The 16,492-nt window shown below is 53.0% G+C and overlaps 2 protein-coding genes across 2 annotated transcripts in view; one reads left to right on the forward strand and one right to left on the reverse strand.

The window, feature by feature from the left end:
- The first annotated feature begins 176 nt into the window (after nucleotides 1-176).
- cog4 (component of oligomeric golgi complex 4) lies at nucleotides 177-7,473 on the forward strand. The gene is made up of 19 exons (XM_036544374.1): nucleotides 177-314; nucleotides 589-671; nucleotides 938-1,052; nucleotides 1,147-1,321; nucleotides 1,727-1,920; nucleotides 2,134-2,239; nucleotides 2,420-2,577; nucleotides 2,776-2,834; nucleotides 3,167-3,300; nucleotides 3,466-3,584; nucleotides 4,008-4,174; nucleotides 4,489-4,654; nucleotides 4,942-5,004; nucleotides 5,424-5,543; nucleotides 5,689-5,781; nucleotides 5,947-6,030; nucleotides 6,289-6,390; nucleotides 6,696-6,824; nucleotides 7,025-7,473. The coding sequence occupies exons 1-19, from the start codon at nucleotides 177-179 to the stop codon at nucleotides 7,157-7,159; spliced, it is 2,340 nt and encodes a 779-aa protein (XP_036400267.1). The 3' UTR covers nucleotides 7,160-7,473.
- Nucleotides 7,474-8,042: 569 nt separating this feature from the next.
- LOC118788396 (stimulated by retinoic acid gene 6 protein-like) overlaps nucleotides 8,043-16,492 on the reverse strand; it is a 10,437-nt gene continuing 1,987 nt past the window's right edge. Inside the window, exons 4-19 of the mRNA XM_036544375.1 lie at nucleotides 15,719-15,861; nucleotides 14,871-14,991; nucleotides 14,706-14,751; nucleotides 14,294-14,425; nucleotides 13,063-13,133; nucleotides 12,423-12,531; nucleotides 12,188-12,260; nucleotides 11,834-11,915; nucleotides 11,680-11,755; nucleotides 11,531-11,579; nucleotides 11,337-11,454; nucleotides 10,631-10,750; nucleotides 10,381-10,547; nucleotides 9,540-9,635; nucleotides 8,972-9,071; nucleotides 8,043-8,107 (exon numbers count right to left, since the gene is read on the reverse strand). Of these exons, the coding sequence (XP_036400268.1) occupies nucleotides 8,080-8,107; nucleotides 8,972-9,071; nucleotides 9,540-9,635; nucleotides 10,381-10,547; nucleotides 10,631-10,750; nucleotides 11,337-11,454; nucleotides 11,531-11,579; nucleotides 11,680-11,755; nucleotides 11,834-11,915; nucleotides 12,188-12,260; nucleotides 12,423-12,531; nucleotides 13,063-13,133; nucleotides 14,294-14,425; nucleotides 14,706-14,751; nucleotides 14,871-14,991; nucleotides 15,719-15,773 (1,443 nt within the window). The 5' untranslated portion in view covers nucleotides 15,774-15,861 and the 3' untranslated portion in view covers nucleotides 8,043-8,079. The remainder of the gene's footprint in view (nucleotides 8,108-8,971; nucleotides 9,072-9,539; nucleotides 9,636-10,380; nucleotides 10,548-10,630; nucleotides 10,751-11,336; nucleotides 11,455-11,530; nucleotides 11,580-11,679; nucleotides 11,756-11,833; nucleotides 11,916-12,187; nucleotides 12,261-12,422; nucleotides 12,532-13,062; nucleotides 13,134-14,293; nucleotides 14,426-14,705; nucleotides 14,752-14,870; nucleotides 14,992-15,718; nucleotides 15,862-16,492) is intronic.

Consider the following 16,492-nt stretch of genomic DNA (forward strand, 5'->3'; position numbering starts at 1 on the left):
AATGATGCATTTCCCATGCATATTAAAGAAAAATAGGAAATTTAATTATCCAGCTACCATGATGAGTGGGTTTAGGCGGAGGTCCTTGTACCAATGTGGCGCAGGCGATGAAGCGTCGCGGTGGCTGTTTAAACGACACGCGGAAGTGACGCCATTTGTGTTTATGTGGGGAGAAAATGGCGGAGTCCAACCCGGCGGTGGCCGTGAAACGGAACGCCTCGGCGGGTCTGTCGGCCATCAGCACGGAGACGATCGAAGGCCTGACGGAGCTGGACGAGCTGGAGCGGGTGTACCAGCAGCTCTGCGATGAGGAGGTGAGGAGGGAGGGAAAGAGGGCGGAGAGCAGGGCAGCTGCTGGCAGTGGCTCGGTAGCCGGGAGCTAACTCTGGCACCGTGGCATCGCATCACAGGCGCTTCAAACCACCAGGATCCAGCATGCAGGATCCAATGAAACCAATGACGTCGTTGAAATCACAGCCTTGTCATGTCGTTGATATTAATTAACAACTGCTGTAGCAGTAAGCGGCGCTCTGACCGGTCGCAGGTTAGTGGCAGGTTCTTACCTGTCGCGCTGTTTTACTCCAACAGAAAAAGGTGGAGTCGGAGCTGGAGGCGCTGATCAGCCAGCAGGGAAACATCGAGACCAAGATGCTGGCGCTGCAGAGGATGGGGTGAGTGCGCAGGGAGGGGGTGGTGAGTGCGCAGGGGGGGGGGGGGCGGGGGTGAGTGCGCAGGGGAGGGGGTGGTGAGTGCGCGGGGGGGTGAGTGCGCAGGGAGGGGGTGGTGAGTGCGCAGGGAGGGGGTGGTGAGTGCGCAGGGGCGGGACAGGAGGCCGCATCGAGTCTCTTCACCTGCTGTTTGACAGTCACTCTGCGTGTCCGTGCGTTTCCGTGGGCGTGCAGCCTCGCCCGCTCCTCTCACCTGTTTGTGCCTTTAGGCCCAACCTGCAGCTCATCGAGGGCGACGCCACGCAGCTCTCCGGAATGATCACCTTCACCTGCAGCCTCGCCGAGAACGTCAGCAGCAAAGTGCGGCAGCTGGACCTGGCCAAGGTACGGACCGAGCGTGTGCGCGCACGGGTACGCACCCGCGCTGCGTGACGGCAGACTCACCTCCCCTCGTGTGTTCCTCCCCCACGCTGGGCAGAACCGGCTGTACCAGGCAATACAGCGTGCTGATGACATTCTGGACCTGAAGTTCTGCACCGACGGGGTCCAGACGGCGCTGCGCAACGAGGACTACGAGCAGGCGGCAGCGCACGTGCACCGCTATCTGTCCCTGGATCAGTCGGTCATCGAGCTGAGCCGTCAGGGCGGAGAGAGTAAGGCTAACTGTCAGATTCAGCCAGTGGAGATGCAGTGTCAGTCACACGTTTGTGTTCCAAATGGTTCTACTGAAATGCTAGGCCAATCACACTTTAGCTGTAAACATTTGCACTGATGTGCTTTCTTGGAAAAACAACTGTGAAAATATTTAAGTCCAATGTGCAAAATGTAGCACTGTATTTTTTAAAATGCTGATTTGTAACAAACCAAATAGTTGTGAGTCTGTACACATTACTGGCCAGGGAAGAGTGAGTGAATTAGTAATTAATAATTAGTATTATTAATTAACTTTATGTTCCCCAGAAAAACAGCACATGTGTGAAATGAGGAGCAGGGAGAGTTTACCCTGATTTGTGGTTCAGTGTTCATTGTTTTCCACTCTAATCTTTGTTTCTGATCAGGCAGTGCCGTGGACGCCAGCCTGGCCCTCCTGCAGGAGGCGGAGCAGAGACTGAAGGTCCTGGTAAAGGAACGTTTGGACCAGGCCATCGCCGATGGTGACCTGGCCCAGGTGGAAAGGTTCTTCAAGATCTTCCCCCTGTTGGGTCTCCACAACCAAGGGCTGGCCCGCTTCGCCCAGTACCTCTGTGCCCATGTGGGTGTCTGTCTGTCTGCTCTGTTTTGACCAGTGTTTCTGTACCGAGCTGCTGCTGAGTAACAGAGATCAGCCGGTACCCTGCGGTCTCTGGGAAGATGACGCCATCCCCCGGAGGGAACAGGACTTGTTTCAGTGCGTCTGACCTGCCTGTGGCGTCTCCTTGTGTCCCAGCGAGCAGTATCTGAGCTAACCGCCTCTCTCCTCTTTCAGCTGGCCAAAAAGGCAGAAGAGAACCTCCTGCTGGCAGTGGGGGGCGAACTTGGGGAGCGCAGGGCGGCGCTGATCTTCGCTGACACCCTGACACTGCTGCTGGAGGGTGAGACACCAGGGGTGTGTGTGCGTGTGTGTGTGTGCGTGACCAACACCGGTCACTGGGGAGCAGGTTACTGTTCCATCTGAACACTGTGTTAACTTTGAGTGTGAGCTACACTTGTTAAATCCACGCGCTGTCTGTCTTTCCTGTGTGTGTGTGTGTGTGTGTGTGCGTGCGCCTCAGGCATTGCGCGGATTGTGGAGACACACCAGCCCATCGTGGAGACGTATTACGGTCCCGGGCGTCTCTACACCCTCATCAAACACTTGCAGGTGGAGTGTGACCGGCAGGCTGAGAAGGTGGTGGACAAGTTCATCCAGCAGAGAGACTATCAGAACAAGGTGTGTGTGTGTGTGTGTGTGTGTGTGTCTGTGTGTGTGTGTGCGTGCGTGTGTGTGAGAGTGCGTGTGTGTGCTTGTGTGTGAGAGTGTGTACGTGTGTATGAGAGTGTGTGAGAGTGTGTACGTGTGTGAGACACTCTCAGTGAGGCTGTGTATCACAGGAAGTCCTGAGACTCACTCTTCCTTTATTTTGTGCAGTTTCAGATTGTCCAGAACAGTATGATGAGAAGCATGTCCACCGAGAAGATAGAACCCAGGTCAGTGTGTGCTCCCTCTCTCCTTCTGTCCCTTCTCTCTCCTGTAAGGGATGACAGATCCCAGGTCAGTGTGTGCTCCCTCTCTCCTTCTGTCCCTTCTCTCTCCTGTAAGGGATGACAGATCCCAGGTCAGTGTGTGCTCCCTCTCTCCTTCTGTCCCTCCCCTCTCCTGTAAGGGATGGCAGATCCCAGGTCAGTGTGTGCTCCCTCTCTCCTTCTGTCCCTTCTCTCTCCTGTAAGGGATGGCAGATCCCAGGTCAGTGTGTGCTCCCTCCCTCGCTCTGTCCCTCCCCTCTCCTGTAAGGGATGACTGTGTGGGGCTCTGTGCGCAGGGAGCTGGACCCTGTGCTGCTGGAGGTGACTGTGATGAACTCGCGGGCAGAGCTGTACCTGCGCTTCCTGCGCCGACGCATCACCGCCGACTTCGAGGTCGGAGACGCCACCGCGTCCAAGAGCACCGTGCAGGGTAACCGCACTACACTGCGTCTCACTGCGTCTCACTGTGTCACTGCGTCTCGTTGTGTCTCTGTGGAGGCTGCGCTGTGTGGAGGCTGCGCTGTGTGGAGACTGTGTCTCCCTGTGTCTCTGTGGAGACTGCACTGTGCGACTGTGTCTCCCTGTGTTGGCACAGAGCACCAGCAGAGCCTGGAGAAGCTGCTAAAGCACTGTCTGCTGAGCCGGAACATGCAGGAGCTGATCGGATTCTACATCCCTATGGAAGAGTACTACATGAGGGAGAGCGTCAACAAGGTGCGCAGCGCGCTACACCCGCAAACACAGCGTTCTACACCTGCACACACACAGCGCGTTACACCTGCACACACACAGCGCGTTACACCTGCACACACACAGCGTGTTACACCTGCACACACACAGCACGTTACACCTGCACACACACAGCACGTTACACCTGCATACACACAGCACGTTACACCTGCACACATACAGCGTGCTACACCTGCACACACACAGCACGTTACACAAATTACAGAGCAAATATTATTTACACACTGTAGAAAGTGCAACTGAATGCACTGCACACTTATCTAGATAATTATACTACACTAGTCTGACACACCCCAGCAGTGCGTTGTGCGTTACTGTGGTCTGCACACCGCAGTCTGTGACCCCCTTTCTGCTGCTCGGTCAGTGATGCCCCGTCACCCTCATTAGGCTGTCACCATGGACACCTATGAGAAGGGTCAGCTGACCTCCAGCATGGTGGACGACTGTTTCTACATCGTGAAGAAGTGCATCAGCCGGGCTCTGTCCAGCTCCAGCATCGACTGCCTCTGTGCCATGATCAACCACGCCACCTCCGTGCTGGAGTCCGACTTCAGGTGGGCCCCCCCCCCCCCCCCCCCCCCACACACACACACACTCCCCACTCGCACCCCCTCCCCGCAGTGAGATACTGTTCCTTCATCAACACCTGCCTGTATGGGGCTGATTTTCTAACCGTGACCAAACTGGTAAATTCTGTTGTCAGGTTGAAAGTATCAGCAGCAGATTTGTGCTCCACATTCGCTGCATGCATTATTCCATCATGGCTGCAGGTGGAGCACAGCTGGCAGGTAACACTGACTTTTAGCCTGGTCTGCGTTTCTGGTTCTGTGTGTCCGGCTCCTGGCTGCTGTTCCGCGGGTGGCCACAGGGAGGTGCTGTGTAATAAGCTGCGACAGGGCTTCCCCGCGACGACGCTGCAGGACATCCAGCGGGGCGTGAGCAGCGCCGTCAGCCTGATGCAGAGCAGCCTGCAGCAGGGCAAGTTCAACACGCTGGGCATCGAGAGCGCCGAGGACGCCAAGGCCTCCTTCCTGGTGCGTGCTGGCCCTACACGCTGACCCCCTACACGCTGACCACCTACACGCTGACCCCCTACGCGCTGACCCCCTACGCGCTGACCCCTACGCGCTGACCCCTACACGCTGACCCCTACACGCTGACCACCTACACGCTGACCACCTACACGCTGACCCCTACACATACTGATCCCATACACACTGGCTCCTGTAAAAACCGAACCCTGCACACGCTGATATAATGTGATCACTTTGCTCAGAGATGTGTTGTTATCCTCCTCTCCCTCCCTGAACCCCTGTCTCAGGTGACTCTGAACAATGTGGAGGTGTGCAGTGAGAATATCATCACCCTGAAGAAGAACCTGGAGGTACTTCCTGTCATGTGATCTGCGTGGAGGAAGGACTGCCTCCGTTATTCTGTGTTGCTTTTATCCTCTGGCTGTCCGCCATCCCAGCGAGAGACGCACAGCAGGGCCCTCTGGTGGTGACAGGCAGGAATTGCAGATGTGATTTAAAGCATCCTGCTGCTCAGAAACACCATGGATGTGAGGTTTCAGACCACAGCGACTGTTGACTTGAAATATCATAGTCCCAGAGCTGAGGTGCTTTAACAGAGACTGATTGTCCTCTGAGGACTCGTTTGGGATAATACTGGAATTTTCTGTTCCTCATACGATCCACCAATAGTATCGTACTTTCTTACTCCATTCACCAACAGCACTACACCTCCTTACTTGCGCTACTCTGAGTAAAGTTGTGTCCCCCTGTCTGTCTCTCTCTGCCTCAGAGTGACTGCAGTAAGCTGTTCAGTCAGGGCTTTGGCTCAGGGGAGCAGGCACAGGCCAAGATTGACAGCTGTCTGTCAGACCTGCTGAGCACATCCAGCAAGTTCAAGGATCTGCTGCAGGTGAGGGCCTGTCTGTCTGTCTGTCTGTACCGGCCGCTATGTTCTAACACCCTGTCTGCTCAATACAGAGCTGTCTGTCGAAACTAAGCTGTGCATGCGTGTGTGTGTGTGTGTGTGTGTGCGTATGCGTTTCTCTCTCTCACAGGAGGGTCTTACAGAGTTGAACAACACTGCAATCAAGCCTCAGGTCAAGCCCTGGATCAGCAGCTTCCTGTCCATTTCACACAACATTGAGGAGGTACAGCAAACTCACACACACTCCTACCCTGCAGTGCTGCGCACACACACACACACACACTCCTACCCTGCAGTGCTGCGCACATGCGCGCACACACACACTCTCTCTCACACACTCCTACCGGGACAGAGGGGAACTGAATGTTTCTGTTCCACACTCTCACAGGACGAATTTAACGAGTACGAGGCGAACGACCCCTGGGTCCAGCAGTTCATCGTTAACCTGGAGCAGCTAATGGCCGAGTTTAAGGTAGGAGTGTCAGGGGAGTGCAAGGAATGATGGGATACAGAGAGCAGAGTCATTGCAGTTAAACATGCAGTCGGCACGGCTTCATTAGACAGTTAGCACCAAACAGGAACTGTTTAGATTAATTTGTGGTGTATTGACACCTGGTGATTAAACGTCTTTGTTAGTGTTAAAGTGGAAGTCTTGGAGAAAAGCGTGCGTTTGGTAAATAAAGAGTGATGTAAGCGGTGTAAGATCGCTGTGTTCACTGGTTCGCTGCAGGCCGGACTCTCCCCTGTCATCTACGACACACTGACCAGTCTGATGACCAGCCTCATCTCTCTGGAGATGGAAAAGACCGTCCTCAAGTGCACCTTCAGCCGGGTACGCACACATCCAGCTGCGGCCACCAGGGGGCGGCCTGTCGCACAAACCCCCAGTGCTCAGTCACCAGGGAGAGTGAGGCTTCATAAACCCTGAAACTGGTTCACATGATGAGCTCAACCTATCATCACTGTGCTGTGGAGCCTAAGTTCCTGTGGTTGGTTCAGAGGAGTCAGTGATTGACAGCATGTAGTATCTCCACCCATTATGGGGTTCATGAAGCCTCACTCCACAATCTGTGGCTTCTGCAGACTTGCTTAATCTCTGTGCTGACTGGGTGATTCCTGAGCCTGTCTCTCTTGCAGCTGGGGGGTCTACAGTTTGATAAGGAGCTGCGTTCTCTGGTGACCTACCTGACCACAGTCACGACCTGGACCATCAGGGACAAGTTCGCCAGGCTGACCCAGATGGCCACCATCCTCAACCTGGAGAGGGTAGGAGTGTGCCCTTTCTCTCCCCTCTGTCTCTCTCTCTCTCCCCTCCCATTAGTAACCTGCTAGAGGAGACTCACCTCTTCATAATCCATTCCTCTGTCTCTCTCTCTCTCTCCCCTCCCATTAGTAACCTGCTAGAGGAGACTCACCTCTTCATAATCCATTCCTCTGTCTCTCTGTCTCTTTGCCCGCCTGTCCAGGTGACAGAGATTCTGGATTACTGGGGTCCGAACTCTGGCCCTCTCACCTGGCGTCTGACCCCCGCGGAGGTGAGACAGGTGCTGGCACTCCGCATCGACTTCCGCAGCGAGGACATCAAGAGACTGCGGCTGTGAACTTTGACCCTGTCTGACCTCTGAACCCCGGCCAGGGCTCCACGACTGCCGGTGTTTTTCTGGCAGCTCTCACACTTCACACGTGAAGCTGGACGAGTCGGTGGAGGGATCTGAGGACAGGATGGTGACGGAATTCCAGAGGGGACTTCCTCTGCAGTGGAAATGACTGGTGTTCCTGTGTGCTGGAGTGGGAGAGGGAGATGTGGGGATGCCGCCCTCTGCGAAACTCTTCCAGTACTGCAGTGACCACCATCACAGGACCCTTTCTGATGCCAGTCATGGGGGCATGGGACTGAAAGAATCATGGGAAACTGGAGCAGTGTGATTTTTTAAAAAATCTGTATTAATGATATAAAACAATATGTTTACAAACTGAAGCATGCCTTTTATTTTCATAAGCATAACAGCTGTTGTGCCAGCAACAGCAGCCATATACTCAGAGTGAGCTGTATGGAGCGTGTAGGATAACCCCTGTCACGCTGTATGGAATAAGTGACCTTAATGGCATGGATGGGCTGAAACAGAGGGCACCATGCATAGAATGAGCTGAGATAATTTAAAGATCTGCCCCTGAAACAAGAGCACCAAGAAGGATGAGCAAAGGGATCTAAAAGTATTAGATGTTTCATTGTCTGTCTCTGCCTGTACAGTACAATTACAAGGAAGGAAGCTGGGATGTGTAGTCCTGTAGGTTGGAAAGGAAGCTGGGATGTGTCGTCCTGCAGGTTGGAGAGGCAGCTGGGATGTGTCGTCCTGCAGGTTGGAAAGGAAGCTGGGATGTGTCGTCCTGCAGGTTGGAAAGGAAGCTGGGATGTGTCGTCCTGCAGGTTGGAGAGGCAGCTGGGATGTGTCGTCCTGCAGGTCGGAGAGGCAACTGGGATGTCGCAGGTCACTCAGGGCAGCAGCAGTCTGTTCACTGTTCAACAGACTCCTGGAGGGGGAGGGCTCCTGCGGGTGTGGTGACAGGTGAGTCAGGCTTGCAGATCCTTCCTGTACAACATCCGAAGGATCCGCCCCTATCTCACTACATATTCAACGCAGCTCCTAGTTCAGGCCCTGGTCCTCTTACGCCTGGACTGCTGCCGCTCCCTCTTCGCTTGCCTTCCTGCCTGTGCCATCAAATCTCTACAGCTAATCCAAAATGCAGCTGCACGACTTGACTATGTTTAGGAAGATTGTAGACAAGTTACCCCCCTCCTCACCTCACCTCACTGGCTTCCTGTTATCGCTCGCATCAAGTTCAAAGCCTTGGTGCTGCATACAGGACAGTGAGTGGGAGAGCCCACCTCGTACCCGCAACCCCTCTTCAAACCCCATGTTCCCTCAAGATCACTGTGCTCTGCTTCCACAGAACAACCGACTGTCCCAACCCGACAGGGTCGCTCGTCTCAGGCACGATCCCTGTCTGAACCGGTCCCTCAGTGGTGAAATGAACTCCTCACAGGGGTTCGGACAGCAGAATCACTGGCCATCTTCCAACACAGGCTGAAGACCCACTATCCCCACCCCCTGATACCTGCGACTTCTTGCATTTGATGTTAATTTTATGTGGAGTATTACGATTTATTATAATTTGTGTTCTAGGGACTGTTGTATCGTAGTATACTTGGCTTTTGTCAGAGTGCACAGGTAAACTTGTGGTAGGATTTGAATAGTGTTATACTCATACTTTCTGGTCTGGGAGTGTTAGCCTGGTCTGACACTATTGCTCCTTTAAATTGAATGCATACACTTATGCTCTATTGTGATGGAAGTCGCTCCGGATAAGAGCGTCTGCTAAATGCACATAATGTAATGTAATGTGGGGCATACCCCTGTCTGCGAAGCTCCACCAGGCTGGGGTTCCTGAGAAGGGTGTAGCACAGCCACCACCGGCGCCTGGCCCCGCCCAGCCACACCCTGGCCCCGCCTACTGAAGAGGGAGAGAGGCACATGTGCTCAGATATCTCACCAAATATGGGCTGGGATTTTGTATTCAACCAACAGATAGCAGCTTTGAGACTGATGTAGTGGTTCACAGTCACACATGGGTAGCCCCTCTGCTGACCCCATTTTGGCCAATACAAACAGCTGAGAGGCTCACCGATGAATCATGTGATGAGTAAAACATCATCAAGATCATAGATCTTACATCAGTCACTCATTTTGGTAAGAGAGCAAACACACCCACATCTCATAGCTCAGCTAATGTTAAATGAAGGTGTGAGTAGAAATCTCAGCGCTCAACACCCCATGTCCTTACAGTCAGCAGAGGTCAGGAGGTCATGTGTAAACCAATCAGAGACGGCCGCTGGCCGTGTGTTGGCCACGCCCTCCTTGCCGAAGATGCAGTGTGGAGATTTAAAGCTGTTTGGCTCTGGTTGCTGGCAGTAATGCTTACCCGTTCTGGTTGTGAGGAGGAGGTGGCAGAAGGTCAGAGCAGTGGGGTTCGTGTGGGCGGAGTCCACCAACAGCACAGACACCCAGGCCAAGTTCCCTGTAAAAACACAATACTGCCACCAGGGGGAGCCAGACACAGCGAGCACAGACTGCAGTCCAGGCGGAGTCTCAGTCTCACTGGACCAATCCTGAGTCTCACTGGACCAATCCTGAGTCTCACTGGACCAATCCTGAGTCTCGCTGCTTCTCAGGAATCAGAGCACGAGCTGTGCCCTTTATCTCATCTGGATGGGCTGACAGTGGACACATGATTCATTTACTGCATCCACAGAGTATAAGGCAACGTTCAGACTGCAGCTGAAAGTGGCCCAGTTCCAGTTTTTCCCTCAAATTTGACCCAGATCGGATGCTTTTAGAACAGTATGAACAGCAAAAAAATCACACAAAATCAAATCTTTTCAGTTGCAATATGGGCCATATGAATACGTGGAAACAGGATATCGAGCCATGCGACCTGCATGTGTATGAGTAAGCAGCCGAATGCAGGCTGTGTGTTAAACTGCTGCACATCACCAGAGGCCCAGGCGTGCACCGCGTGTGCATGCGTGTGTGTGTGTGTATGTGTGCGTGTGTGTGTGTGTGTGTGTGTGTGCGTGTCTGTGCATGCGAGTGTGTGTGCATGTATGTCTGCTTGCATGTGTGTGTGCGTGTATGTGTGCTTGCATGTGCGTGCGTGTGCGAGTGTGTGTGCGTGTATGTGTGCGCTTGCATGTGCATGCATGTGTGTGTGTGACAGAGAAATGGGGTAGAAGGCTTCGGTCTCACTGCCCCGGCTGTCTTACCGTAGTTGAAATGCCCTCTCAGCCCAGAAAGGCTGGCTGCCTGGTCGAGCCGGGCAAACATGAGGGTCCCCAGGAGAGCTCTGGACAGGAAGATGAAAGAGCTCTGCACCAACCCCAGAATCATAAAGTAAAAGAGGCAGAAGTAGGAGGTGTTCTCCAGGGCGCGGCTGCGGGAGGGAGACAGGGAGAGAGCAGAGTGTTAGCACAGGCCTGAGAGCAGGGCCTCGTGGGCGGGGGGGGGATCACGCACATGCTGTTGAGGGCCAGAGGCTTCTCCTCGTCCCAGGCTGACAGCGTGTCCTGCAGGAAGAAGCGTCGTGATATGACCCGCAGGGTGAAGGTGAGGAGCAGCACAGGTACGACGTTTCCCCTGCAGACACAGAGCAGGAGGTGACATGAAGCCTCTCTCAGCAGCTCACAGCCAGACACACACACCAGGCAACGCTACGCTCACCCGAATTCACTGTGATTAATCAGTTCTATTGATTAAGCTAAATAGGAGGAGTCAGATTTGTCAGATGTTAAAAAGTAAGAAATGCGTTGACTCTTATCTTTAAAGAAACACCAACACACCTCCATCTTATTCACACTTAACTGAATGTGGGCGACTGTCAGATGACATAAAACCCAGATCAGTCTTTAGTCACAAGCTCAATCAGGACCGAAGCCTTGTGGCCCCTCAGCCCCGCCCCCTCGGGCCGGCTCTCTGCAGATGCAGGGTAGGCTGTAGGTCACTGCTGTTTATTCAGCCTGTGATGCATGTGTGCAGCTGGCCACCGAAGGCCCTGAGATTCAGCTGAGACCCCGCAGCTGAGCCTGCAAGCTGTGCTCCAAGCCCAGCTCCCTAATCAGGACACCAACAGCCAGCAGCTAAGCGTGCTCATGATGGGGATGACACTGCTCCAGCAGGTGCTGGGGTTGAATCCCAGCTGAATGATAAAGAAATGGTACTTAACAGTATGTCTCCCAGGGTTTGGAAGAGCACCTGCACGTTCCCCTCCCTCAGAGGCTGCACGATGAACTGCTGAAACACCACAATGGCAAGGGAGAGGACAGGATACAGCAACGTCATGCCTGGGGAACACAAGCAGCCAATCACAGCTCTCCTCAGGGGCTGAAACACTGGGAATTCTGGGAAATTGGTACTCACTGATACAGATATAGGCAAACTGCATTCCAATGTATCTCATGCTCCAAGTCTGGGAGAAATAAAGAAAAGTATGCATTGGCAGAAGAAAATTATATATCCAGCCATCGGCACACACACACTTATGTGCTGATTGCAGTGTATTCTCTCACCAGTGCTGTGCTGCTGCGTGGGAGCGTTTTAGGTAAGACTGATCGATCCCCCCTGTACAGGCTTTGCACCTGGCACCTGAAAGAATAATGGAGACAGTGTGTAGATGTGTGTATAGTGTGTGTGTGTGTGTGTGTGTTTTTATGTAGAACTTACTTGTACTGCGCCATGGTTTGACAGATGTGGTAGACAGTCACCAGGGCAGTCAGAGAGATAGCAGCAGCTCCTCTGGGGAAATCTGCAAAGTCAGGATGACCTCAGTGTCAAAAAAGAGAGTCCATTGTTGTAAGTTTCATTGAAAATAACGACAGAATAATGACTTCATACATCTATAGCACAGAAAACACCACCACAATCACACTGACCCACCAACTAACTCTTACTGCAGCACGGACTACACTAACCCCATGGATTTTGGTACACACACTGACACAAACGGAAGCCATAACTGAGGTCAACCTGAAATCAAAGGCAAAAGAAAACACGCAGTCACATATCATAGGATGCTACCTGTTGGAACACCAAACCACATGTTGAGAAACCTGGAAAAACTGATTTCCATCACCATGAGCACAAAGGATAGCTGCAAAAGAGGGACAGGAAGTGATGAGGATATCAGCAGATTTAATTATTGAAACATAAAGCTAACATCTCCACACACATACAGTATAACCCACACAGCTTAAATCGCTAAGTCTGTGAAGCAGGAGCTTTAGCGTTAGCTTCAGCTTTAGTTCAGACTCACAGTGTAGACTCCGTTTAGCGCCACCACCGCCATGATGAGCATTCGAGCCGGGAACCTGAAGCAGGAGTCCCACTCATACACCCTCCTCTGAAACCAGTGCTTCTCCCCACTGCAGCCAGGGGGCGACACAGAGCCATGTTTCACAGCAGAACAAACATGCAAAGCAAGATGTGAATCAATCAGCTGCGTCTCCGAGTTACACACACACACACATGCAGGTGCAGGAACACTCGCATATACACACACCACACGCACACACACACACACACACACCACACTCACACACACACACACACACACACACCACACGCACACACACACACGCACACACACACGCACACGCACACACACACAGACACAGACACAGACACACACACACCACACACACATGCGCGCACACACACGCACACACACACACGTGCGCACACACACACACATGCGCACACACACACACACGCACGCACACACACACACACACACATACACACAAACACACACACACACACAAACACATATACACACACAAACACAAACACACACACACACACACACACACACACACACACACACACACACCCACACACACCCACACACACACTCACACACACACACACACTGGTTTCACAGGTTCTGAACTCACATGGGGACAGTGGGCTGTAGCAGGCGCTTCACATACTGAATGTTATGGTGCGGAACCACTGGCCACTTTTCCTACAACACAGAGAGACTATGTAAGCAGAACCTTCTGACAGCTCACCCACCTCACAGAAACAAAGGCGTCTGAAAGCATACTGGGTTTGCCCTGGAATGTAGGTATCAGCCACTGCTGTATGCAGGGGACACATTCTCACCATCTCCCTCTGGAACACTGGGCATGTGCCAAGCAGAGCGGACTTAGGGGACTCTTATTATGACATGGCTGCGTGCACTGTTAGACTATCACTTCCTGAATGCTGCAAATCACCAAACACAGTTTCACACGTTCCTTAACGTGACTGCAGGGGGTGCTGTTACAGTCAGCATGTCCCCTGGGCAGGGCTGGCCGTGTGTTACTGTAGATGTCCGATGTTTTCACGGCCGATTTTCCTGGCTTTTCTCCTAACTGAGGAGAGCCATTCTGAGCGACAGTGTTTCACTGCACCAGGCTGCTGGAACGGCTGTACTGACTCGCCGCCCTCCATCTGAGCCACATGCTTCTGCTGCCTCTTACTTCAGTCCGTACCTGCGAACTCAGCAACAAGGGGCGCCACCAACGGAAGCCCCAAAAACAGGAAGAAACCTTTACCATCACTGTGGACATTTTAATGACGCTGCGGTGTAGCTGCGGATCGATGTGAGGTCAACGATTGGCCACTGTGGGATCACACCATTACTGCTGTCTGATTGGCCGCTGTAGGATCACACCATTAGTGCTGTCTGATTGGCCACTGTGGGATCACATTATTGCTCTCTGATTGGTTGCTAGGGATCACACTGTTTCTACCATCTGTGCCTCTGTGTTTGTGTTCCACAAGGGAGTGAATTTGCAGGAGGGTGAATGACAGGGCACAGCGGGGCGTGGCGGGGCGTGGCGGGGCACACCGGGGCAGGGTGTGGCAGGGCGGGGCAGGGTGTGGCAGGGTGTGGGGGGTGTGGAGGGGCGTGGCGGAGCGCGGCGGGGCAGGGTGTGACAGGGCGGGGCAGGGTGAGGGGCGTGGGGGGGCACAGCGGGGAAGGGTGTGGGGGTGTGGAGGGGCGGGGTGCGGCGGGGCAGGGTGTGGCAGGGTGTGGCAGGGTGTGGGGGGGTGTGGAGGGGCGGGGTGCGGCGGGGCAGGGTGTGGCAGGGTGTGGCAGGGTGTGGGGGGGTGTGGAGGGGCGCGGCGGGGCAGTACCTCCTCTGGAGGTTGTCGGTGCTGTCGCATGGGCTGCACTTTGAAGAACAGGAAGAGGAAGTGCAGGACGAGGTAGGCAGTGCACAGCAGAGAGGGGAGGGGCATTACATGGGGGTACCTGTACCAGGGAAGCTGGGGAGATGAATGTTATTATTATTACTATTTACAGACACCACAAGCCAGAACTATTTTTACATACATTATCACTTTATCCCTTATTTTACATAGTATTCCTCTCTACAGCTGGATATCTGCTGCAGGATAAGTACCACATTGGCCGGTGGAGTACAGTTACCTGCTGATTATAAGGTGCAGAGAGGAGATGGATATGCAGCCTTACAACCTGCCATACCCACGAAGACATGCTAATCACACTGAGCTCTTTTTCCAGGTGTCTTTCCCAATGACTCACCTGTTTAGTTTGGTTCTCAGAAGTCCGTACCACCTGATACACAAACCTGCAAAGAAGAAAGTCATGGCACTTAACAAGGAAAATTCACTTCAGCACAAACATGGGGGGGGGCAGAGAGGGAGGGGGCAGGGCAGGGAGGGTGAGGCGGGGAGGGGGCAGTCTCACCAGGCCAGGGTGTAGCCAAAGCCCATCAGGTTGCCAAGGATGCTGCTCTCCTGAGTGAGGCAGATGAAGGTGGGATAGAGCACTAGCGCCACCTCCAGGGCAGAGAGGAACTGCACCATGGCTGCCACAGCACAGAGAGAAACAGCAGGAGATTATTGTACAGCCACACACAACACCCCGATCACACACACCCATCAATTCAGCTGCACTTTTACAGAAAATATTCTGAGGTAGTAAATCTGATTGGTTTATGCAGTGTCTGAGTCTGTTTCTCTCCTCCCTGTTTGTGTGTCAGGTGGGTAGGGCTGGGACGTATAGCCGTTGCCACATATCGAATAGCTATTTTTAGCGCATTAACAGCTATCCCCAGTATGTGGCATTAGGTTTCTTCCCGTATTGTTTCCCGTTAGTCATACCTGATGCAGGAGCACACCAAAGTTCAGTGAAATGCTTCCGGGGCAGAAAAATATCACTTGTTTCTATATGTTGTTAACTTACCTATTAGCTTTGAAAAACACATAGCATATGTTTTCACTCTTTACCTTTGTAGCCATGTGTTTCTATCTACCACATGGAAGCAGCATAGTGCTGTTGCTGTGACATCAACATTGAATAGATACAAGCAGCGTTTTTTCCCCCAGAAGCATTTCACACGGCCTCGGAAAACTGGAGGTGTGCTCCTGCATCAGGTGTGACTAAAGGGAAAACACTACGGGAAGAAACCTAACAAAACAATACGGGAAGAAACCTAACAAAAAATAGCTATTCTATATACCGGTACGGCTATACCACCCAGCCCAAGGGTGGGGCCTACCCAAGGGGTGTGGGACCCCAGGTGAGTGCCATACCTGTGGCCCACCTGGGCACCTGGAAAGGCAGGCATCTGTCCACTTCCTCTCTCATGAATCTCTCCAGCAGCACACTGACGACGGATCAAAATGCCAAAGCAAAGCCCCACCGACCGCTATGAGTGCTCAACATCTGGAGAGGCCTGCAGAGAGAGAGAGAGAGAGAGAGAGAGAGAGAGAGGGAGAGAGAGAGAGAGATAGAGAGAGAGAGGGAGAGGGAGAGAGAGAGAGAGGGGGAGAGAGAGAGTGAGAGGGAGAGAGAGGGAGAGATAGTGAGAGATAGTGAGAGAGAGAGAGAGAGAGGGAGAGAGAGAGTGAGAGATAGTGAGAGATAGTGAGAGAGAGGGAGAGAGAGGGAGAGATAGTGAGAGATAGTGAGAGAGAGGGAGAGAGAGGGAGAGATAGTGAGAGAGAGAGAGAGAGAGGGAGAGAGAGAGTGAGAGATAGTGAGAGATAGTGAGAGAGAGGGAGAGAGAGGGAGAGATAGTGAGAGATAGTGAGAGAGAGGGAGAGAGAGGGAGAGATAGTGAGAGAGAGAGAGAGAGAGGGAGAGAGAGAGTGAGAGATAGTGAGAGATAGTGAGAGAGAGGGAGAGAGAGGGAGAGATAGTGAGAGAGAGGGAGAGAGAGGGAGAGATAGTGAGAGATAGTGAGAGATAGTGAGAGAGAGAGAGAGAGAGAGGGAGAGAGAGAGTGAGAGATAGTGAGAGATAGTGAGAGAGAGGGAGAGAGAGGGAGAGATAGTGAGAGAGAGGGAGAGAGAGGGAGAGATAGT

This window comes from Megalops cyprinoides, chromosome 13 (genome assembly GCF_013368585.1).
Source record: "Megalops cyprinoides isolate fMegCyp1 chromosome 13, fMegCyp1.pri, whole genome shotgun sequence".
Classification (NCBI taxonomy): Eukaryota; Metazoa; Chordata; class Actinopteri; order Elopiformes; family Megalopidae; genus Megalops; species Megalops cyprinoides.

Coding starts and splice junctions, on each gene's coding strand:
- cog4 (XM_036544374.1), top strand. CDS start 177: ATGGCGGAGTCCAACCCGGCGGTGGCCGTGAAACGGAACGCCTCGGCG. Junction 672..937: donor CTGGCGCTGCAGAGGATGGG/GTGAGTGCGCAG, acceptor TTGTGCCTTTAG/GCCCAACCTGCAGCTCATCG. Junction 6,031..6,288: donor AGCTAATGGCCGAGTTTAAG/GTAGGAGTGTCA, acceptor GGTTCGCTGCAG/GCCGGACTCTCCCCTGTCAT.